Source organism: Pimephales promelas, chromosome 8 (assembly GCF_988280905.1).
Source record: "Pimephales promelas chromosome 8, fPimPro1.hap1.1, whole genome shotgun sequence".
NCBI lineage: Eukaryota > Metazoa > Chordata > Actinopteri > Cypriniformes > Leuciscidae > Pimephales > Pimephales promelas.
In genome coordinates this window covers 23,071,810-23,098,245 of record NC_142776.1, presented here as the reverse complement: position 1 = coordinate 23,098,245, position 26,436 = coordinate 23,071,810, and the positions used below count along the sequence as shown (strand labels likewise).

The 26,436-nt window shown below is 37.3% G+C and overlaps 1 protein-coding gene across 6 annotated transcripts in view; it reads right to left on the bottom strand.

Moving 5' to 3' along the window:
* shroom2a (shroom family member 2a) overlaps positions 1-26,436 on the bottom strand; it is a 49,625-nt gene that overhangs the window by 20,614 nt on the left and 2,575 nt on the right. For 5 of the 6 annotated variants that reach the window (XM_039691520.2, XM_039691521.2, XM_089134192.1 and 2 more), the window contains exon 2: positions 10,000-10,148. In XM_039691520.2, coding sequence (XP_039547454.2) covers positions 10,000-10,148 — 149 coding nt within the window. Of the gene's footprint in view, positions 1-746; positions 880-9,999; positions 10,149-26,436 lie in introns of those variants that run through there. The other variant, XM_039691523.2, reaches the window with a different exon arrangement.

Here is a 26,436-nt window from a genome sequence, read left to right as displayed (position 1 = left end):
ATATAAATATATTACTGTTGTACAGAAGAATTTAGATTATAATGTAATCCTAATAATCCTAATATTATTGTTATAATAATATAATGTAGTCCTAATAATGTAATAATACACTAACACTAATCCAAATAAATTATGAATAATACACTAACACTAATCCAAATAAATTATGAAATTTTTAAATAAAACTGAATTTAAGGAATAATCCATGTTTTAATTTTAACAGTAAAGCTCATTTTGCAGCATGTTTGCAGCATCCCATAAAAAAAATCCAAGGGGAAACACTGAAAACCATACCCAGTTCCCCTACCGACTGAGCCAGGATCAGGCAGATAAATCCCTCAGCACCACCTTTCCCATGTACCTTTCACTTTCACAGGCTGGTGATGTAACAGGTGTCATAGCAACCAAAATAAAGGAACAGAGATTCAGAAGGATCTCATCACCATAGCACTGCAGGAGCTTGTCCAAACAACTGTTTGATGCTGCTTCCTGTAAAGCCGAGCCATCTGCAGTTAAAATATGACTTCATGTCCACAGAAAACGTATTTTCTTAAAAAAAAAAAAAAAAAAAAAAATCAAAATCACAGAAAAAAAAAATCTGTAAGGTTTTTCAAGTATTTGTTTCAATCTTGACTCATGCATTAAAATAGGAAAATATTGTACTTCGTCAATAACTAAATCATGAAATCTAGACATTGATAATACAAAACTGGAAAAGTAAGACAACATTTCAACACTTTACATACCTCAAGAACACCTGTATATCAAAAGGTCTGAGCTCACTACAGCATCTGGTTCGATTCAGTCATGATATTATATGCTTCGCTTTAAAGACCAGTTCCCATCGCTGTGGTTATCCGTGTTAGATTATTTTTCCTTAAAGTACTTTCCCTAAATAAAACACCAGCTCTTCCTCTAATGCTAATGAAATGTGTCTAACCCACGGGTGTAAACACACCTTGCCGATGGACCGTTCCACAAATAATTTTAGAAAAGGGTGAATCAACGATTAGCACCACATGAAATTGCTCATTAAAAACCACTTTGGTATTTAGGTTACTCTAATCCAAATGTTATGTTGGGAAATTAAGAAAGCAAGAAAGCAGTTATACTGGATCACTGAGCACCTCTATAAATCATTCGCAGATGTCTTGACTACACCCCTGCTGTGGCGATCAAGTTCAAGTCACCCTCTTTTAGTTAATGCCACAGGAGAGATTTACTTATAATTGGATTCTGAAGCCAGAGTGACACAGCTCTTGTCACTATAGCCACACAGCTTCTTTACTCTATTGGGCAGAGGCATAGACATAGGTTTTGGCATGGCAATACACTGGAATACACAACATCCTAGATGGGCCTATTACATAACGCATCACTTTAACTGTATTCTGTAGCTGAAATACTTAGTCATTTAGATGCAATTGAATAGTATACTAAAAGAGGGACAGGTTAATGTCCTATTTTCTGCAGCCTTGCAACCAAAGTCTGTATTAAAGCCCAATGGAAGAATGGAACCCATTCCAGCTGCAACCTGGGAAATCATTAATAAAATATCATCAATTAATATTAACAGTTTAGGACAGGACTACTGCGAGAGGGATACGATTCTTACAGAAACATCTTCCCTTCTTTCAACAGGAAGTGTGACAAATAAAAAAAAAAATGGGGGAAAAAGTTCAAGGAATGGGGGGTTGATCACCTTGATTATTCCATGTGCAATTCCAATGTATAACACTGACACTTTTGTTCAGCAGCCAAATATATAAAATATAATACATAGGATCAATGCCTCGCTAGACATAAATACTTCTGTTCAAACATTTGGTGTCTGTAAGATTTTAAACTGTTTTGAAAGTCTCATCACGGCTGCATTCATTTGATAAAAATTACAGTAATATTGTGAAATATGATTATAATGTAAAACAACAGTTGTCTACATGAATATATTTTAAAATGCAATTTATTTCAGTGGTGGCAAAGCTGAATTTTTAGCAGTTATTACTCCATTCATCAATTACATGATGTTCCTTCAGAAATCATTCTAACATGCTGATTTGGTGCCCAAGAATCACAGCTTATGTGAAACACTCACTCACACACAAATGTAGAAGTTTATGCATTTAAAGGGATATGTTCACTAAAAACAAAATTTTGATTTATTTTTGCATTGTTCTTTTTTACTCGCCCCAGTGGCACTGAAGCTTTTTGAAATCTTTCCTCGTAGAACACAAAAGGAATTATCTAGCAAAATGTCCAGACATTTTCTACAATGAAAGTGGACTAGGACAAGAGCTTGTCAAAAAGCTTCAAAAAGTGTACTAAAGTGTTCTTTTAGGCAACCCATTTGTGCCATCAAACACAATCCGTTATTGTGTTATAGCTCTCGGCCACTAGGTGGCTGTAGTTGTGCTGTGTGAGGAGTTGTCTGTAGAAGGAGAACTGGCCTCGATTTAATCTGTTTAATCTGTAAAAATGTCCCTTGGGTCAATGTCAATGGGGCATTCAAACTCATTACAGTCAAAAAACAACAGCCAAAAAAAACAAAAAAAAAATTTGTCAATAAACTACAATGAATTAAACTTGCTCTCCTGAGGTCTTTTTCCAATTAATTTTCTGAGAATAGTAAATGTACACTCAAACCTTTACAGAATAAACATGTAGAGATCACTCATAAGAATGACTGAATCTGAATCACAGCAATACACATTCTCTGTGACAGTTTCACAAGAGAATTCAAAGTCATGATGACAAGCCAATTGGCCGACGTTCCTAAAACAAAAAGATTTCTCTGAATCAGTCACAAGTGAGTAAGTCTAAACATCACCCCAGACACACCTCTGTCACACACCTACCTGTATGTGATGTCACTGATGGAATTCCAAATCATAAACACACTATTCATGTGAACCATGGGAAAATAATCTCCACAGCAGGACATATTCATGTTTGGAATCACTTTGAGATTGAGCATTCAGTAAAGTTTGAACTAAATTGATCAATACTACAATAAAACCATTTAATATTAAGTGCTACATTATTTCAGGTATTTAAGCAGCCATGCATCTCATGCTTTCTGCAGCACTTCTGTGTTATTGGATTGTAAAGCTCTTCAAACAGACAATCTGTGCTCTTTTTTGGATAATTTATAGTTAAAAAGGTTCTCTTGCCCATTTGTATCTCCTCTTTTCACCAGTTCCAGGTGAGTCTACTTCTTTGAAACACAAATGTTTGGCATCCCAGAATTTTCTCTTCACTGTTGCAGATGAAACTGCTGCTTGGCATGTATTTTTCAATAAAGCTGCCTGCCATCTGAGAACTTTTGATGCATCAGTTTTATCAAAATACACACACTTATTTGTTCTCTTGCTATTGTGCACCTGGGCCATCCACATCTATCTCCGTTTCGGTTAAATCCAGTTTGCTTCTTTTGTTCAAAACATCAGTAAACGCTCACTCATACTGTAGAACAGCCTTCAAATAACAGATTGCATGTTTATAGAGAAATGTGTTTATTTCTAAAACCAAAATCAACATTTTAATTTTAGAAACTGGTTGTTGACTATAGGCAGATCTTGCATTAAAATTTCCACACTTGACAAGTAACAGTATTATAGCATCATTTAGCTCCTATTGTCGCATCAGACAAGACAGTCTGTAAAAGTGTGGATGAATTATCTAATCCAGAAACAGCAGACTCCAAATCCCATTTTAATCACACTGACCATAATCCCAATATCACTGCAGTTAGATTACCTACTCAGTGGGGAATCTGGATACAATGGCACCCACAGAAACACTCAATGCTGCTGCGTGATGCATGGGTGATAATATTTAGTGTGTCATGCGATGAATTTCTTTCAGCTAAGAGTTTGGTAATCATGCTAGAGCAATTCATCGAAACAATCACTGGGATTTATCATACTTATTACTACAGCAAAAACAGAATGTGTAAAAAAAAAAGGAAGAAGCCATCTTTGAAAAATAGTCTCTACCAGTCGATCTACGAACGCCGATACATGTGCGCTGAACTGTGCAGAATCTCATATGGTCCGTTGTTTCCGGAAGAAACACAAACACGAACCATTTTCTTCTCTTCAATATGTACACGTAGCCTACTGTTCGCGCTCACCTTATCACCTTTTTCACATCTCACCAGCGCACATGGATCGGCGTTCGTAGATCGACTGGTAGAGACTATTTTTCAAAGATGGCTTCTTTCTGTATTCGCAAAGTTGACTGTGTTTATAAAATATCTTCTTATTAAACTGTATATGGACACTGACTAAGTTCTCAATGCTTCGGTTTGAATGTAGGGACCCTTATTATGCTACTGCGTTAGTGTGGGGCTATTTTGAGCCTTGTTAGTGGTAATAACAAGCGATTTTTATTTGTCATTACTCTATGCCCTATATACTAGCGTTATAGGCTAAACTGTTTTTAGAGATAAAACTATTTACATTCGGCAATCATGAAACCAAATCTCAGATAACGGTTGAATAGGTAGCAATGTGTAATTAGACCAAAGGTTCATTTTGCGCCGGAGTTCTCCTTTAAGTACATTAAGTGCATATTAAAAATATCCTGGCCAGCTTTATATTGGGGGTGAGTGCACTCCAAAAAGTGCATCTTTCCATCATAAAAGTAATCCATATGGCTCTAGGGGATTAATCCTCTTTTGAAGCAAATAGATGGGTTTTTGTAAGAAGAAATCCATATTTATAACTTTGTAAACTATAATCATTGGCTTTCGGTAACGGTCGTATGCAAGTCTCGTTCCGGCAAGTCTGGTGCTCTTAACTTTTTGAAGTTGGCAGCACCAGCAGTGCTCCCAAGTAAGCTTGCAAATTTCGAGCCCTGATAAATGATTATGTTTATCTGATGATGTCACTACTGGGAAATAAACAGGGTTAGTTGATGAATTTAAAGGGTTGGTTGATAAATTTAAAATTCAGAGAGCTCTTGGATTTCATTAAAAATATCTTAATTTGTGTGTCTTAATCTTTCATTTGTGTTCTGAAGATGAACAAAGGTCCTAAGGGTTTGGAACGACGACATGCAATTTATGAATTTTCATTTTTGGGTGAACTATACCTTTAAGCATTTTTCAAAAGTACCGTTCATTTCTTTGGGAAAGATATTAATAAAAACTACTGTGGGCAGGCACATTTCATTTTAAATTAAAACAAAGTTCTTAATATGCATGAACTGAGTATTGAAGCATACAGATGGCCTTGTTCCACTGTAAATCTTACTTCCTCCCTGTTTGTCCAGTGCCTTGGTCATGCCAAACTAAACATTCTATTCCAGCTCATACCATGATCTCATAGTTTCAAATGAAGTCAGCATATGCAAAACAGGCACCACCCACAAACTCAACAACTTCCTATTTCCTCATTTCACAGTCAAACTCCTATTTTGCTTTGTTCTTACACAGGCATGCAATCCCTTACAAAAAACGCATAGTTAAAAGCCACGTCACCCTCTGCTCTATCGTATTGGTACAGATCGAGGCACGTGGTTCGCCAGGGTCATTTTTTCTCACACAACCCATAGTCACCTGCTTTAGGCTGACAAAACATGACAAATTTGTCATACAAATTTGAAGATTTATGGAAATTACACCCACCTCAACAGGTTTTTAAAACAACATTAGGATGAAGGTGGTGTGATGTAACGGCGTGTTATTTGTTGGCTATTAGTATGTTATTTACAGTGGGGTTTAGTAGCCCGAGACCACTCTTTAAATCTGGGTTTCAATTTTTATTTTTTTATATATTTTTTTGGAAGTTCTAGATTTAATGAAAACATTTTCACTGAACCAAACACACACCAACCCAACCCTAACCCTAGACAGATTTTTTAAATGTTTTTGAAAGAACTCTTATACTCACCAAAACTGCTTTGTGAAATAAAACAATTTAAAATAACAATTTTTTTATTTTAACATATTTCAACATGTAATTTAATTTTTAGCAGCCATTAGGTCCAAGTCACAATAAATAATTCTGATTCGGCACTTAAGAAACATTCTTTTTACAGTGTTTTTTTTTTTTTTTGGAGACCATGGTCCTTTTTTCAGAATTCTTAAAATAGAACAGGACTATTGCCACTTTTGATCAGTTTAATGTCTTTGCTAAATACAAGTATTAATATATACTGTGTATATATATATATATATATATATATATATATATATATATATATATATGGTAACATTGCACATTTGCTACTTGCACAAGAAAATATAGGGAAATGAATGCACAATAAAATCACAGCTACAAACGATAAAACATTTTTTTTCCAAATAAGGGTTTAGGTTCTCTTGATTTAAACATTCAAATGCATGCATCACGAAATGTCCCTGAAATTCTTTGTGATTACTCTATTGGAATGCATGCATCTAACTGAATAAGCTGCGAGTTGTTACGTGTCTGTTAAACAATGTCAACCACTTATCCCTGATTGCCTAATCTGTCCAAATTAGTTTCACTGTTGGAGATATGAAACAGAGACAATCCTTTTGAAGTCACCAAACACAACCCCTATCTACAAAACATTACACAAAAAAAAAGGAGAAAAGAAACAACACTAAGGCCAAAGTCAACATCATTGATCTAAGTTTAATCTAAGCTTTGTTTCGAATTAAACCTTAAATGGATAACTTTGCCTAATTTCCATGAAACAAAAGTCAACTACAGTGAATCTTCAACGGATGTTCAAGTCACCTTAACGTAGAGTTCAAGTCACCTTCTGTGCCGGTGCAAACCCACAGTAATGGCTCTGTGTGCCATAGATAAACAGAGGCAGGTTTTCTCCCTGGATGACATTGTTTGTTTAGCAGTTATCCTGTAATGCGACCAAACATACTTAGTGTTGCCCAGATATGCCAAACTGAGACAAAGAGGACAGTGTTTGGCACACAAAGAAGTGGACTGACCAGCTTGCTCCTCTTCAGCCGCAATGAGCCAATGAAAATGGGCCAGTGAAAAATAGTATGTCTTTCATAATGCACATTTTTCTATAAGGACAACAAGTATAATAATGTAAAAAATGAACTCAGGCCTTTATAGCTTAATGACCCGAAACTGTTCTGCATCCATTTATTTCGTTTCTAGCAGAGAGACCACATTGTTGTAAGTGTTGCTGTAATGCATACACTGCTTTCAAGGTGAGAAAATCTCACCCTTGTGTTTGGAGTTGGAAAAGAGCAGAAGTCGTGAAGTCGGGAAGCATGATAACAATCAAACCACGTGAATCAGGACCAAATCACTTCATTTGCATCACATATTCGACACACGCTCTCTACCCGCAGTGTCCATTGGCTGAGAACACTTTCAGCCAGCATGCAAATCTACTGCATCAAATCTACTGCAAGTGAAAACATAGTGGCTGCTCACTCTATTGTCAGAATAGAGTGTGTGAGTACAGAAAATATACAATTTGATGTTTCAATTAGAACAATAATCATGTTACCAGAGCTATAATAACTAAAATCACTGACACATGGACTGAATCCCTTATTACTTTTACTCTTCACACACAGTACCATGTTCTTAATACCGTATCCTAACAAACAGAATGATGTCAAATAGGTAAATGTCCACCAATAGAACAGAATAAATTGAATGGTGGTTTTTTTTTTTTATTAGATGGGAACTAAAATCTGAGACTACATTGAAAATAAAGAGAATAAAATCTAAAAGATACAAAAAAGTTGTGCAGCAAAATGAAGAATGAATATTTAAGATTCTAAATCCCTAATCAACCAATTTATCACTAAGCACTAATTTGTGACAATAATGAAAAATATACTGAAGATGTTGTAAATTTCTCATTTAAACGTGCCAGAAAGCCAATCTGGCAGAACTGGACTGTCAGGAATTCAACGGCTCCCTCAGCATCAGCGGAACTAGTGATGCAAACAACACCAATCCCAAACAGCTCTACACACACACACCAATCTCTAACAGCTCTACCTACACACAGACACATACCAATCCCCAACAGCTCTACACACTAGTGTTGGGCGATATGCTCCATTTTCATATCGTCCTATCGTCAGCCTGTGAGATCGGCGATACACGATAGTATCGTGAGGGGGCGGGGCTAACATTTGATTATTAACTTGATTATAGCCTACTCATTAATTTGCTTGTTTTATTAGCCTACTTCGTTTTATGTACAAGAATCTTTTTTCTATTTTGCTAGCAAAGGTGGAGTGTTTATTAATAGGATCAGGTTATTTCCTGGTATAGTGAGGTAAAAAAAAAGAGATCCTAATCCTTTTGTTTGTCAACGGGAAATTTACGGACACATTAGCCTATCCTCATGCCGTTACATGCAGCATTTTGGTCTATTTCTGCACGAGATGAAAACACGTTTTAATAATTTCTTGGGTCAGAAAAAGTCGGAGTTTGCGATATGTGCCCCCCTACCAGTGCGCTCTCTGCGCACTTCACATGCGCACTTCAGTAAGCACGCGGGTTAATGTGTTTTAAATGCCGGGAGAAACAAGAGCAAGGGCCAAACGTCTAGCTGAGTCGATCGGTTTATACTTATACTTATGACTTGACTCAGATAAAGGAAACGTTTACATGACCACATGCATTGTCAAGTTTATTCAACATAATCAGGTTAAGAAAGTCGTCGCATTTAAACGCGCTCAATCTCTGAAAGTGAAAGTAAAAACGGACTGCTTTCGGCATCTGCATTACGCCGCGTTCCCTCAGAGACGACGATGATAACGGTAACTATAATACTATTTTAGTGATATTAGTATTAATACTATTTAGTAATTGTATTGTTTTTAGTGTTAGTGTCATTAAACATTTTGTTAATGTGTTACGGAAACAAATACTGACGAACAACGATGCCGTTTTCATCTTGGATCTGTAGGAAATTGAATTTTGCGTCTGTTAAAACGAGCACACTTGATAATTTGTGAATGGATCACCTTGCAATTAAATTTTGATGTGGGGTGTTTTTTAGTCCGTTTTAAAAACATTCTCTCAGAGGAGTCCTCATTAGTGCGTGTGTTGTTGCAATTGTTATGAGGTGATGTCGTTGTAAATTTAGGCAAGGCAAATTGATTGTAGTTCCTAATATTCATTTAATAACAATACTAGCTTTATAATAATAATAATAGGCCTAATAATAATAATTTAATAAATTATGGTAAAACGAGCCAATTATCGTATTGATATCGTCAAAGGCATCTGCCATCGGCGGTACAACACGATACTATCGTCTATCGGCACAACCCTACTACACACACACCAATCTCCAACAGCTCTACCTATACACACACACACAGACATACACCAATCCCCAACAGCTCTACACACACACACACCAATCTCCAACAGCTCTACCTATACACACACACACACACACACACACACAGACATACACCAATCCCCAACAGCTCTACCTACACACAAACACAACATTGATTCACTGGTGTTTCTCCCTAATGGAGCAATACAATATTGATGGGAACGCACATAATTCTGCTCAAAATATTTAGAGCATCTTTTATATTAAGCAAGAGTAAGTCAACAACCACAAATAGGCCTATCTTTTCACTAAGAGGAGAAAATGTCAAAGACCTTGTTTACACTTGATATTAACATCTTTCTGACAATCCGTCAATCAATCATTGTGCTAAAATAATTATTCTAATTTCTAAACCAACTATGAATTTAAGATGTTGATGATAGGCGCTTTACTAAAATAACTGAGCATTCTGCTCAAAAAGTCTCATCTGCAATGAGATTAAAATTTTAAAGTATGACTTTCCGTGCTTGTTTATCAATGTGGAATAAAACACTGACGCAGTGAGTTGTGCATGTATGATGATGTTCATTCCCTCGAAATTTGTATTTGTGAGGCATGTTAGGTGAAAACAGCTTGACCGCTTGTGATAAAATTGCCTGAGATCTTATAATCAGGTGTAAACAGGGACCAAAAATGATAGTGAGGTTGTGGATCAATTACCTTTTCACCACCAAGCTGAGAGTCTTGTGGGAGCCCTTGACCAGACAGATGGCCTCTTGTCTGAAGCCGGTGAGAGAAATGTTGTTGATATTGGTGAGTTCATCTCCAGCCTGCAGTCTTGCGGTTGCGGCCTTACTGCCCTCTTCGACCTGTGACAGACACAATACACTCAATCAAGCTCAATCAAAACTGTCCGTTCCCTGACCATGCATCACCTACAAATGAATAGATCTATACTAAGAGCACTCTCTTTATTGTGTGGCTGAAATCGAACAATGACAATATATGGACAAGCATTCACCTTTTGTAAACGACTAGTGTAGTGCGGTTAGGCTTTCTACTTATAGGGAGCAAAAATCTGATTGTTTGGCATATCCAACTTAAAGCTACACTGTGTGATTTTTACCCCCATCTAGCGGTGAAAAGGTATATGACCATCCAGTGAATATTAGTTTCTGTTCCTCTCAATTCCGATTTCGTTTTTAACTCCTATGGTGGCTAATGTAGTCCAAGATTAACATGGCTTCCAGTTCGACCTCGTCCATGAGTGTTAACTCAAACGTAAACGCGAAAGGCGAAGCTTGAATTAACGGGTATGTCCCTCTTTTTTGGCAAATGTACTTTCAAGATGGGGGGGCAAACATGGCGACTGACATTAGAACCCCTTACCCGTATGTATTTTCAATGGCATATTATACACTCACGAGAATACTTTATTACTTGAACGAAGTAAATATACATGAATGAGCACATATATTTTTGAAAGAACTAAGTGTTTTAGCTAAGAACAAACTAAAAGAGTTACACAGTGTAGCTTTAAATAAGTTTAGTGAAAACTAATTTTTAGTGTGAACTGTCACATTCAATTGTTGTAGTTATCTGAAACAATGCATATGTTATGTCATACACAATGTGCAGTTGTCTGTCACATTTTTTCAAACTTCTTACACTAAAAACTATATTGTACGTGCGCTGTAGAGAATAATTAAACACAGTATGTGTAAGAATATGTAAAACACACTAAAGACCACCTATGTTATTTGGTATCATGGTGTGTTGTCACAATAGACATGATCATAGGCAAATGTTTTAAATTTTTTGGTCCTTTCTTTTTGCTAGACATTAGGAGTGTGAAAAAGACATTTGTAGGCTAGTTATAAACTCTTTAGACTTTTAATGATTAGTGTTTTATTTTTAAAGTTTGTGGGTCGTGTAAAAAACAAAACAAAAAATCCCTTATTTTGGGGATGGATTCCGGGAAATCTCCCTTATTTTCAATGTTCAATGTTGACAGCTGGACTGGATATGGAAAAAGTTTAATACATCAACTTGCTCCGCTGACTACGTCACCTTCTTCGTTGCTCTGATTGGCTTTAGCGCTATCCAATTGCGTGCAGAGAGAATTTGAAAGACAACCGTTTTATCCCGCCCCTCAGATTGAGCCCTGTCAATGAAGAGTTTCCAGACCTAACATCTTGATGTAGATCTGGCATGCCATGCTAGTATATATCGTGACCACGGTAAAAAGTGTCAATAGATTTTAAAGTATTGTATATTTTGCGGTATGTAAATATATCCGTGTAGCACATTACGAAAAGACTACACGTAAGGGTGATAAAGAAACATGCATTTATGATAAAATAAAGAGTGGCACATGTTTGATGTTGAGTGCAATAAGCTGTGAAAAAGAACTCAATGCGGTTGGTGTTTGTGCTGACTGACAGACAGCTGAAGCGTGCGCACAGAAAGCCGCCTTGGACAGCATGCAACCCCGAATTCGGAATGTGTATGATGTTCATTGTTCAACAAAGTAGTTAAGCACAATAAACTGTGAAAAAGAACTCCATGTGTTCGCGCTGACCAACACACAGCTGAAGCAAGTTCACACAAAGCCGCCTCTCTTACATCATGCAAAAGTGAATTCAGTTCTTTAGTTTCATCTTAAAAATATATCAAAATTACGTCATAAGCTCTCAATTAAAATTGCATTACATTTATTTCATGCATTCATGGCTAGATTATTGTAATGCTCTGCAGGGTGGTTGCCCTGCACATAATAAATAAACTACAGTGGGTCCAAAATGCAGCCACTAGAGCTCTTACCAGATCCAGGAAATATGACCATATTAGCCCGGTTCTGTCAACACTGCATTGGCTCCCTATTAAACATCATAAATATTGCAGATTACTTACAAAGCACTAAATAGTTTAGCTCCCTAGTACTTGAGAGTGCTCTTAACGCATTATAGTCCTACCCGTATTGATTAATGTCCTCAATGGAAATGAATCAATCAGAAAACTAATTTTAGCTGGACAATAACTTTATCCTAATGATTTATCCTAATGCTGTTGCTATTGTATTTTTAAATAGTATCAGTTGATCTTGGATTCATACAATGAAGACTATGCAGTGTTTTAGTTACACTTGATTATTCAATTTCTGTAGTATTTCTTATTACTTATGTTAAATATAGCTATAGCTGAAAAAAACGTTTCTTTAATTTGTGCTGCATTTGTCCTACTGTTAGCAATTTGCTTCTTTGTTCTTATTTTTAATTTTAAAAAATGAAATAAACTAAAAAAAAATAAAAAATAGCTATATCGAGATACAGTATAAATTGTTATTGTGAAATAAAACTTCTCATACCATGAAATAAGATTTTGGTCATATCGCCCACCCTTAAGAGTACGTAAACTGGATATGGACTGTATGAACAAACAGATCGAATTTTATCACATGCATAATGACAGTGTGGACAATCAGTCTTTAGGATCCAATTTGAAAATCTGATCAGATGTGCAGTGTGAACAAAGTCTTAGAGCATTTCCTAAACAACTGCATGCATTCTAGTGTCAAATATATTATTATTGCTGTAGGTGTTTTTAAACGCCCAAATGAGAAAGGCATGTTCACCTTTCTTAATCATCACAGGGGGGCAAGTCATAAGCTTTCCACATTAGCACTTTACCTCCACAGCCAAGCTAGAAGCGAGTTAATCATACATATACTGTCATAAAGAGAGGATTTCAGGGAACATGTAGCCAAATAGGGGTTTGGGTCTAAAGTAAAGTAAATTCCTGACATGATATGTAATGCTGCTCTATCTTCCAGCAAGCCAGTTATCTGCTATTTGAGCCTTTACCCCAAAGTTGATCATGACTGTTCATTATTTACTTTGCAGGTCTATTACTCACCAAACTTGATCTTTTCTGGGGAGATAATATTATTCATACAAACAGACATGCACTTTTTTACACCATTTCACTATTAGCAACAGGTCAACATATTTTCGGTCAACTTTAAGCTCAAATGGACAACAAACCTTGAGTAATAATTCATGCAAGCTTTATCACCAGCTGTGGTTAGATTCAAGTGCCAATTGCCCCTATAATAAACCATCTAAGTGAGTATACGTGCTTGGTCAAGAATGCACAAATGTGGCTATTCCTTTGGTCTTCCCTGTGTTTATTATTTTAACAGCAGCAGGACTCTGTGACATCCGGACCCAAGAGCCCCCCTCAGAGTTTATAAAACAAGGAAAACTTTAAGGAGGCCGAAATAAGAAGTACTTAGAATAACCTCAAACGTTAATGTTAAACAGGCTCGCTTTTGGGTGCCCCCCCTCTGGCATTCCGCACCATACTGGGAGAATAAATGACTTAGAACAATGGAAATGTTCTCAAGAGAGGTATCAGACCAACGTAAACATAGCAAACACTGCTGGATCATCAGGAATGAGGGTGGGGTGTTATTTAATGGGAATGTGAGGTAAAAGCAGAGGTGAGAGTGAAAAAAAAAGAAAAATATTTTCTTCTCAGTATCATGCATTTGCATGAAAAAACATGCAGATTTCGAAGACCATGAAAATATTGTCTTGGACTTGAGTCCAGTCTCACAAATACTTGGGCCTACAACACTCACTACCAAATTCACAAGTGTCATTTACAGTGTACTTAATGAATAATGTGAAGAATAAGAATAATGTGTATGTGTATTACCACGCAAAGAAGCCGCTCAAGTGTTGAAAAACGTCAAGTGTACACTAAAATTCTGCAGGAAGTACAAAAATTGGACAGCAGAAGATGGGTTACTTTTAATCCACACTGCCATGAATAAAGAATGGAATCAAAACTTTCTGCAAGAGCAATTTGGTGATGATCTGGGCATTTTTTCCAGCATGATGGAGGCACCATATCAAAAGGCAAGAGTGATAATGAAGTGGCTCGGAGGTCATTACATGTAAATTTTGGATCTGGGGCTAGGCAACTCCGTGGATCTTAATCCCATAGAGAACCTAGGGTCAATTCCAAAGGCGAGTGAACAAGCAGAAGTCCACAAATTGTGATCAACTCCGAGCCTTAATCAGTCAGGATTTGGCCCAGAAGCAGATATTCAGATGCCGCAAATTGCAGAGAAGACAGGTCAACACTGTAAATATGGACTCTTATTGGCAGAAACGTTTATGAGACCATTGTTTTCCAGTCTAGCATAGAAAGATGTGAAAAAAATTACCAACAAATTCTAAAGCAGCATACATTGTAAAAAAAAAAAATTGTCACAAGTCACTACTAATATTTTGGCCATGGCTATACTGTATAAATTAAAACATGGATGAAAAATATCTTAGGATATTACATAATAATAATTATAATAGTAATTACAATAGTAACAGACATAATTTCCTCAAGTTACTTTAATGTTGTTGGATTGTAGAGAAGGCTGGGTGCCTATCCAGGCATCTTGGGCAGCAGGTGGGCTAGTCCATTGCAAGGCTCACACACGACACACTCTCACTCATACCAACAGGCAGTTGTTTTTTTTGTTTGTTTTTTTTGTCTCTCCAATTTACCTATCATGCATGCCATTGGACTAAGGGGGAGACTAGAGTACCTGGAGGAAACCCAAGCTGACACAGGTTGAACCTACAAACTCTCTTTTCCGACATGTATCATAGTATTCCAACGCATTCTCATCCCAAAGCGCCATATACAACGCTTTTGCAAAAGCGTAAATATCCAACGCACATGGCACCCTTTAACGTCTAATGAGACGCTTCGGTTATGGTTAGGTTTAGGTATGGTGTAGGGTAAGGGTTAGACCACTAGGGGGCGCCTTCTGCCCAAATATATCTGCGTCTCATTTGACGTTAAAGGGTGCCATGTGCGTTGGATATTTACGCTTTTGCAAAAGCGTCCTATATGGCGCTTTGGGATGAGAACGGGCTCAGTATTCTTTACGATATCTAAGTACTATCTAAATACCATGGTAATGGCACCACTGTGCCATGTGCTAACCACACCACTACAGCTTCAACAACCAGGTGGAATTTCTAAGGAATTTTTCAAGGGATTGAAACAAGCTCCCATGACCTGGCAGTCTCCGCAAGGGGTCTGGAGTGCGAGATGGGGTGAGGGAAGGATGTGGCACAGAAGAATGTGGGAGTTCTGCTGACTAGTGTCCTGTGCTCTATGCTGACAGAGCACTAAGTTTTACAGCTACTGAATATCCTGCTGCGCACAACACACACATGCACACATTTATAGACAACTATTTTTACACTGTACAAACTGTATAGTTAATCCCCTGACCCCACTAACCATCACAGAACACTTTCTCCATTTTTATTTACCATTTCAAAAAAACGTATTTTCGTATGATTTATAAGCCGTTTTCCTCATGGGGATAAAAAAAAAAAGAGTCTGTTCTATCTGATATTATTTTCAAAGAACAAATGTCATTTGAGAGACATCACCACTCCACAATGGTGCCATTGTCAATCTTGACAATAAGAGCAGAATACACAACGAGAGCTATAACAGGACTCTGCTTGTACAGAACAATAATCTGACAAATGTCTTTTGTTGTTGTTTCTTCTGAACTTGATTGGGCACTAAAGAATCTGAGTCAACTCCAGATACAACATTAAGCTCTTTTTTTAATGAACATTGTATCCTAACAAAACCAAAAGAGCATGATCTCCTTGTGGCTTAGCATTAGGAATGCAAATAATTTTTCCCTCCAGGCAATAAAATAAAAGACTGAAAATCCAACATCCAACATAGCTAACATCCACACTCCTAAAGAGCATTTAAGAGTGTGTTTCAAGAGTATGGACAACCCCTTGTGTGTTTAAAGTATCAAAAGATAGTATAGTAGGGATTCAAGATATAGCGAAATAGTAAATTTAATTCAAGCATTTAAAAACAAATATTTTAGTTTGAATGCGTTTTGTGTTTAAATTATTTAAACAAAATCGTATTGAATTTTTATATCAGCCATTTATTGTTTTTTTTTTTTGTTTTTTTTTTTTTGATATATCATGAAAAGAATTATCGGTACTAGACAGAATTTTTATATAGGTATTCCACTACAGCAAAATTAAAAGACCATGATTTGTTTTTAAAAAAAAAAAAAACAGTGTAGGGTAACGGATGTAAAAATATAAAAGAATACTTAAATTAACATATAAACACTTATCATGGAAGAAACTATGAGCTCTGAGGTTGGTAATAAATGGCTTATACTTCAATAGAACATAATGTGATTTTTTTTTATTGATTTTTATTTAATTCTTTGTGAAGGACTACCCTACTCATAATATTGTAGAGAGAGCCACCAACCAGAGAAACTGCAATTATTGTAAACACAGAAAATTACAGCAAAAGCGCTCCGTCTCCTTACGACCTTCAACTTGTATATCTATCTACATATGTTTGAATAAATTGCAATGAACTTCAACAATATTGATATATTTTACTTACAACTAGGGTTGTCACAATACTAAAATTTAGGTCATAACCAAATACCAGTGAAATTTTGCAGTTATCAATAGGGCTGGGTGATAAAACGATACCGATAATTATCGCAATATAGTTTCTCAATATAAAATAACAGAAGTTTGATAAGTGTTCAATATAATGTTTATGCACTATACTAATAATGATGGTGCACTCATGTAGCAGACCGTTGCACTGGTGTCACTGTTGCGTATGAGAAACATTAAATGGCAAACATGAACACTTATCAGCTCAGATCGAAACACACCGCAGTGTAAGCTTAAAGCAAATGCATTTACTCGCTGATCTTCTCAATCATGCGACAACTAAACAGTGCTGTGAGAACCAATTAGCAGCATTCTAGTTCAATGCAGAGTTAAATCATCCAAACCAAAAATCAAATGCCTTGTGATTTAAACAAGTTTAAAGGCTGACATTCTCAACAACAGCGCAGAAAACAGGAGAAACTTTAAACCAGATACAGTTAGAAGGCTTTTCGATCGACAAGTCAGCAACATTTAGCCATGATTTACTGTAGTAACACTAATTGAAGAAACCATGGGATTGTGGCAGAAATGTGGAATATTCATATAGAATTTAACTATATAACTCTTGAAGACATTAAATGTATTAAAGGAGTAATGGATTAGTACAGTATTTTTTGTTATTAAGCTATAGCAGTTTTTGTGCATTTGCATTATACTCTCAAGCTATTGTCAAATAAGCATTTCTAAGCGAGAATACTGTAATAATAATTTGATTAAAATCAAACCGTCTGGTTTCTGAAACTTTCAAGAGGAAAAACACGAAATAAAGATTTGACATTTATTGTGATACTTATCGATATCAACTGATTTGAAAAATGTTATTGTGATATTTTTTTGCCCATGGCTCTAGTTCTCAATACAAATTTCAGTACCAGAGCAAAAACTGTTGAATTAAGTACTTCATGGACACATTCCCGTTTTGTCTCGTCCATTGGTTATCACCGTCAATCATCAGTTTCTGATTCAATTGTGCATATAAATGTGGCTGTCAATCAACTTTAGTGTACTTAGCAGCATGAAAAACTAAACTTGTATTCAGACTGTGAATGGGCAATAAACAAAGCAAGAGAAGAGCACTCCCTTTATAATCATGGCTATCATTCAAGTCCAAGCTCACTGAATTCTGCACACTTGCGAAAACTCCTGCTATATTAAAAAGCTGTCTTAATTGTAAAATGAATATCCTATTTAAATCGAGCTTGCACGGGAATGGGAAAATGCTTCCAGATTCAAGGCTGCTTATAAAGTGTGACAAATGTTGTGCTCTTCCCTTCAGACAACAAATGGCTGTCGTCTCCATATCCAAGGACAGCATACACAAAGTGGTGTGTTTCTTTAAACAAACACCATTATTTCCACAGCCGCCTTAGGCAGTTCAGAGCTCTCTTAACAATGGATCTGTGTGCGCATGTGTGTGTTTGTATTGAGCAAGTGCTCAGAAAAGATAAGAGCAAAGGTCATGAAATACTTCAAAACATGTAAAGTGATGCTAAATATTCTTTCCTGACACTTTTTACTCTGAACATGAACAGACATGTATTGCTGAGTTAAAAGTCAAGCTCTTTTGAAATAAATACTGATGAAAGCTTGTCTAAATACAAGTTGTTCGTGCCACTCCTCAAGTGAAGTAATTACTGTAAAAAAGTCAAATAAAAAGACTATCATTAACAGACTTTTTTTTCTGTTGGTTTTTAGTATGCAAGGTGAAGAGCTGTCCGCATCAAATTTTCCTCAACGGGTCAGGGCATGACAAACAACTGATGGATCCTATTGTCTGCAAATAGGTTTACCAGCGTTCATTACATGGCAGCCCTTTTAGAGTATGTGTGCATTGAAAGAATGCATAAATGAAAAACAAACACAAGCAGTGTGTGAAAGTCTACAGAGTATGCACGCAGTGTAAAACAGGATTATTAGAGTTTATTGAAAGTGAGGATTTAAAATAAATGCGATGAAGACCTTTGGCAAATAATCAGTATGAGAGGAATGAGTGGAATTTTAATTCGTACCATTTTTCTGTATAAATCCTTGGTTTAAATAAAGCTTCTTCCTGCAGCCCTCTTTCACCTTATGGACAAATAAGGTTAAAACAAATAGGCGTTTTATAAGAGTTTGCAATCAATAAAACAAGAAAAAAAGAGGGATTTTTGGCACTTTCTTGACCCTAACAACTGCACCGATGCACTAAAAACTACTTAATACCTTAGCAAATTCAAAATAACAGTCTGGCAATTATCTACAACACTACAAGCATTCTTCAGAAAAAAAATATCTATATTATATATATATATATATATATATATATGCATTATATATCAATATCAAAAGTAGCAGTCAGTATCTGGTGTGGCACCAGCTGTTTAAAGGCAGGGTAGGCGATTTGATTTTTTGTTATGCTGGTTGAAAGTCTGGTTGAAAGCAATCACTAAGTTGTCTAAATTTATTTATATGTATTGACTGTGATAGGCCATAAAATCTCAGTCCAATTTGATGTCCTACCTGACTGTCAACAATTTTCACCTCCGCGCACTCTGCCTGCTCGCACAGTCATCACAAGTCGCCATGGCGTTTCTTGTCAAGTCAATGAGCATCGCAACCGTCACAGCAGCCGCCTTTTTACAGTTCCTCCTGAACCAAAACAACTAGCTTGTGCTGTGTTCATGCCAGAACTACTTGGGCTGAACAATTAATTGCATTTGTGATAGTAGTAATGTAATGGTTCACTCGCAACCGGTTGAAAAATCGATAAAAATGTGTGACGATTCAAGTCGGTTGAAATGTTAAACTAATCACGCTACACGTTTTAAACAGCAGGAGCGTTTACTGTATAGCCTACTACTGTGAAATTGTGAACCTCGCTTTACAGGCACAATAGCAGCGAGCACACACTAGCTTACTTGTTTAAAAACATTGCATCATAAAAATAAGACTTAACTTAATGGACTCCCAGCCAAAGTTCACTGTCATGTGGCGTCCTTTAATAACATATCTCCAAAAACTATTATAACTGTAACTGGATGAATCGATGCTGTCGTCAGGTTTTGCCTATGATCTACTGATGTTATTCTTTCTCTTTATCGTCTGTATACATGTTGTGCTGTTGTGTTGCTGGCTGTGTTATTATGTGCATATGTGGGTTGATTGTTGTGTCAATAAAAAAACAAACAAACAAAAAAACATTGTATCGTGAAACCAGTTTCGTGAATCGTATCGCATCGTGAGTTGATTTAATCGTTACATCCTTAATTTGTGATATCACAATTTGATAAAAATGTTTTTTTTAGAACAAATGCCGCGATTACAGTCTGGTCACGTGACGCGAGAGTAAAGCAGTCTGCAGAGGAAGCATTAACTTGGCACGTTATGCATATAGGCCTGGCCTATAAAACTATTACCAGACTAAAATGTATGTTTGAGCTGTTTTTACAGAAAGCAACTTGCACTGACATATCTTAAAATATTTCAGTGGCATTGTTTTGTCTCCAGATGCACAACAGAAATGTTTATAAAAGCTACTTGAATGTCCTAATTTCATTAAGGCCCAATCCTGGCTTAATCTAAGCTCTGTCTGTGAAACCAGGCCTTTATGTTTAATCTAATATTGTGTTGGTCATACAGCACTATACAACAGGTGGGAGAAAAGATCATCTCTCCAACGATTCTGGATCGATTGTGAACTTAGTTTTTACCTGCAGCTGCACAATGATGCTGCGTGTGTTTTAGAAACACCCGTATTATTCTGCTTGCTTCCAATTCCAACTCGCTCACACACACACCACTCGAAAGCACTCATTTATCGCTTGCAATATGTTTTTTTTCTCTCATTATTTCAGCAAAGCTTTTATGCTTTGAAGCTATAATATTGGTTTACAATTCTAAACATGTAATTGTTTACTAGTACTTATATTTACATACGCAAGTAAATAATAAAAAGTTGTAAAAAAAGTTATATTAATAAGATTAATAAAAAAAAAAAAGAAAAAAAAAAGAAATAGATCAAGACTAGGTTTGGAACTGAATCATGACTCCCAGAATTGGAATCAGATCGGATCTTGAGGTGCCTAAAGATTATCACCACTACTATACAATGATTTATTGCTTAAAAAATAAATAAATAAATAAATAAAAATTAACTAAAAAATAGTTCAGCCCTATTTTATACATATACACACACAGACAGATGGACTCACTCTAAAATATACAGATAGTCTGTCGCCAAACAAGTTACAATGACTTCACTTTGTGTGGAGGAATTATTTTAGGAATTTAGTAAGACCATAATGCCCTCATCCTTCACAAAGAAGCCCAGGTTCCTATAATCCTATCTAAATTCATCCCAGATGCAGTATCATACAAGTCCAACAGGCTTCAGGCTGTCAAAGATAATTCAGTACATTTGGATAATCAAGCAAAGCTTCAACATTCCAGTGCTGTTCCTGGCACTGCCAGTTTGCTTTAAGAATCTCTGAGAAAAGTAGTGAGACAATCCACTGAAAAACAGTGCGCAAAGAAAATCAAGTGAATTATCACTGTAAATACTGCTACTTAACCTGCAACCAGTCTATTATCGCTGCTTATTTTATCTTCTATAGCAGTCCCTTGTTTACATTCTTTATGTTGAGCTTTTTCCCTTTTGAGGCGTAATAAATTTCTCATTAAACATGTCATCTTTCTTAACACGTGCCAACAAATAATTCTCTCATTATTTACTCTTTGACTTAATGTATGCCTACATGAAATCCAGACCATGACAACTAAATGTCTGATTTCAAAAGACCAGTACAATAAGAAATAATAGTTGAACATTTCACAAATCTCTGAAATATGTAGTGTAGATGATCATAGAAATCTTAGCATAGCAACCAACCTAAATATGAACACTGATCATTCAAAATAGTAAGTTAACAGGTTATTCAATAGCTAGTACCACAACCTCTTGCACCATAAAAGATGAGATTCCCTTTATCTTTTTCAGTTTGATAAAGATGCTTAAGAAAGCAAGCTATGAGCGGAGGTAGCAAAGAATGTCTCTCAATGCTATAACCAAGACAATTTTACAGCCATATGATGAGTCTCAATACATGTGCTGAATTTCAAACTATATTCATACATGTACTTTTCAATCACAAGTGGAAGAACATACTTCGTCTTCTACCACATGGTTCAAATAAATTAATTGATGTGTAGCACGTTTACAGCTCATTTTTGTTCGTGTAACTTTCATAAATTATCTAATATTTAGGAAAAACTGAAGATAAGTGCTCCATACCCAATTGGAATGCACTTGGAAAAGATGTAGGACATACTTGGCAAAGGTCTTTCATTTGTTTTGTCTATGGAACTAGTACTAGAAGAGCAAGGTCAAAAACACCATTCCAAAAATAAAAATGAACTCACTACAAATGTTGCAATATGATGACAGTCAAGCTTTAGAAAACAACTGAATAAATGGATATCTATCTATCTATCTATCTATCTATCTATCTATCTATCTATCTATCTATCTATCTATCTATCTATCTATCTACCTACCTACCTACCTACCTACCTACCTACCTACCTACCTACCTACCTACCTACCTACCTACCTACCTACCTACAACAATCCTTGACTACAATGTCAAGAATCAACGAAAAGAAACCTTGATGAAAACAAAGACAACCAAGCCTTAATCTCAAAAAACAGGTGCAAAGGTTAATTTATGGCATGATTTGCCATCATATGATCCAGTAAAAACAACAAGACTTTAAGAGCATCAATGAGGGGGGTAAAAAGCTTCAGTATATTATTAACCACTCTTACCAATTTCTGAAGTGTGACAGGGTCTGGAAAGCTCACTCACAGAAATGTTTCTTGATGAATCAATGTCCAGAGATGTGAAAAACCACAGATCCACTCAATCTTTAAACCATCTTCTGAAAGACTGTGCTAACAAATCAAAGGCTTCCACGAACTGACCTAACTTAAAGTTTTAGCTCCTCAAAGACCCCAGCAATGGCAGGAATTTACTTCTGAAAGTCACATGCACAGCAAAACTATTGTAGGCTGGCCATCAGAGTTTTAGAACCTGTGACATTCTCCCTTATTTAACATTCTTTATAGCTAATCTGTGATCTAAAATAGGCTAAAAATAAAAGACATGCACCTAATGGAGAACATTAAGCATCCAATGCTGAAAGTAAGAGAAACCAATATTCTTTCCAATTTTATCTGCAAGGTCATTCAGAGTTGATAAGTAACCAGAAAAGCACACAAAAATAGTTTCGGTCACTGTTCAAAATGAGTAAAAAAAAGTGTCATTTCCACAGCCATAGCTAAGAATGTAGAACGTTTAAACTACAAAACACACACATTATTAGAAGATACATTCTAAAATTCAACTGTTGTTGAACAATGGAAACATTATTTTGATGTTTCTATGGTATACTGGAAAAAGTATCGGCTACCTAACGTAAACTCGGTTCTCTCTAGAAGAGGGACGAGTATTGCGCAAGTTAGCTTACGGTACAGGAAAGATTAATCTTTTCAAGATATTGAAGCCTTAATTTTAATATTCATTCATTTTATATTCAAGGCGTGGCTTAACATATATAAGCAGGGCTTGGAGGCTGTCTTCCTGGTTTTCATCGACCGAAGCGAAAGTCGCTTGTGGCGTGATAACGGCAGGTTACACAATACTCGTTCCCTCTTCTAGAGAGAACCGAGGTTACGTTAGGTAATCGATGCGTTCTCTTACGAGAGTTTCTCTCGTACTCCGTAAGTTAGCTTATGCTATGGTAACCCTTTGTCAACACCGTGTGCACCAAGCATCGACTTCCTGAGTCCCAGGGAATCCTGGGGGTTCCCAGATAAGCGGGGAATAAGGTGACCAGCAAAGCGGGCCGGCAAATGTACATAAGCAGAAATACAGCGCCGCGTCGCCGGCCGTTATAAGCATATACTGTAGCATATTAACCCAATATAGTGCAGCTCAATCAAAAGAGCTAAGTCACGTGAGAGTAGCCTGTGCATGATCAGTTCTGGACATACATACCTCTTTCTTATATTGACAGAAGTTTAGCCTACAGGGCGAGAGCAAAGGTGGACAGGGAGGTCCAGCCCGCCGCCACACATGGCCTGGACCATGCCCACGACGAGGCCATGCCTTTAGTGGAATGAGCCCTAATGGCCAAAGGGCATTGCATACCTTTTGACGAATAAGCAGCCGTGATAGCGTCCACTATCCATCTGGACAGGCTTTGTTTTGAGGCGGCGAGACCTTTGGTTCGCCCATGAAACGAAAAGCTGCTCTTAGCGCCTGAAAGGGGTGGACCGCGTAATGTAAGCCCTTAGCGCCCTGTCTGGGCAGAGGAGAATAACATCGCTCTCGCTATCGGATGCTGGCAGATACGACTGTGCTCAGAATATTGATACAACAATACATCATCATGAACTCCTGGCAATGCGGTTGGTTCCAAAAACTCTTGAAGAAAACTAAGCAACCCCGAGACCCCAGACGTTCATGGGTCCAGATTTTTGTCAGTGCACCATCTGGAGAACAAATACCATTTTGACGCATAAAGCTTTCTAGTAGAGGGAGCTCTAGACTGCGTAATCGTGTTCATCACTCCTTCTGGTAGGACAATGGGTATCCGTTGATCACCCATGCATGCAGAGACCAGCGCTCTGGATGGGGATGCCAGATCAAGCCGCGAGCTTGGGAGAGGAGATCTGCCCTTACCGAAATCGGCCACGGGGCAGTTTGAGACAGCCGAGTCAGCCCCGGGAACCAAGTTTGGTTCTCCCATCGTAGGGTAATAAGGAGCACCGAGGGGTGCGTTTCCCCAAGTCTCTTGATTACCTGTGGCAACAGTGAGACCGTTGGGAAAGCATACAGTGGGTGGCTGGGCCAGATTTGCGCCAGCGCATCCTCGTTCTTTAAAAAGAACATTGGGCAATGTCTTTTGACGGAAAAGAGGTCAACTTCCACATTGCCAAAAAGGCGCCATAGCGACTGTTGCAGCAGGATGCAGGAACCATTCCACCGGGAGAATATTGTCCCTGGACAACTTGTCTGGGCCGTCTTTCAGAGTGAGGGCTGCGTGGTCTGGGCCCAGGTAGAGAACGCAGATCACATGGCAGTCTGCAATGCTGAGCGGGGCTCTGCACGAGCCGCAAGAAGTGCAAGGCATCTTTTAAAAGACGTCTCGCTGCTCTTTTAGAAGGGTGGTGTCGCAGCGGCGAAGATGCACAGAATAGAGCTCAGAGAAAAAGGATACGTCGCCAGATAGCTCGCACGGATGGCTGAAGGCGGCGAAGACGACCAGCTACTTCAGGCACTGTCCTAAGTTGGCTGTTCGCTCCTCAGACGGCGGCTTCTCTCGGAATCCAGTGATGCGAAGAGCTTCGCTGAAGAGATGAATATCAGGGAGACAGCCTCTGAGTCCCGCTTATATATGCTAAGCCATGCCCATTCTGGCGGGCTAAGATGAGCGCCCTACATTGGACGTGACGTGGCTCAGTGGTAGGCTGCTGCAGTTGCCGCAGAGCAGCCAATGAGCATGCTAGACAGCCTGCTCTAGGTCTGCTAGCTGCTGCACTGCGTTGACAATGAATACAAAAATAAAGGATAATTTTTTGGCTTCAATATCTCCAAAAGATTAATCTTTCCTGTAGCATAAGCTAACTTACACTCTTAGAAGGAAAGGTTCTATATAGAACTTTAAAAGGTTCTAAAGCGCTACGTATTTGGAACCCCTAAAATGCAATGCATGTGAATGATCACAAAATTCAAGATATGTGGGTTAAAAAATTAATAAATTAATCAATTAATTAATTAAGTAATTAATCAATTAATCAATATCAGATTAAGAGTGCCATTTCCTTTTTTAACCTCCAAAATCAGCATGATTAAAATGTGATATCAAGTTACTACAACAGTTTAATAAACAATAATTTATTTACATACTACAAAATGTTGCATATTGATAGCGGCTCCAATTCACGCAAATCAGTTAAAGACAGCATGAAAAGAGAGCATGTAAGACAGAGATCATCCTGATTGGCTGACTGATCGAAATCGAGAATCGAATTGAACCGTGACCTTAGAATTGAAAATGTAATCGAAACGAGGATTTGGAGAATCGTGACACCCCTAGTGTTGACCCTTCTTCATAACCTCCGCAGACCTCTCCATTCTTCATCCACAGCAGTGTTTTCGGGCATAATTATGAGACATGACAGGAAATTTGAGCATGTCTTTGCGTAATTACATCACATGTAGCCTATACATAAAGGAGGAGTCTCGGCTAGTAGGCTATGAGTGTGAGGATGTTGGAGGTGGAGATTTATAGTCTTTTCTCACAGCACTTGATATAATTAAACTTATCGATTATAATAATAGAAACGACAGGTTCAAACGACAATCCCCAGTGACAACTGGAGATTCACCCGATGTAAAATGCATGCAGTGCTGACGTTAACATTAACAGTTTGAGAACAAAGTATAATTTGCACGGTTTGACATATGATAATCGATCACTATAATCAGCACGCTGTGCCGTGCCGAGGTACAACTCGCGTAAAGTTGAAAATTCTGCATATCATTGCAATTGCAGACTTCGAACAGAGATG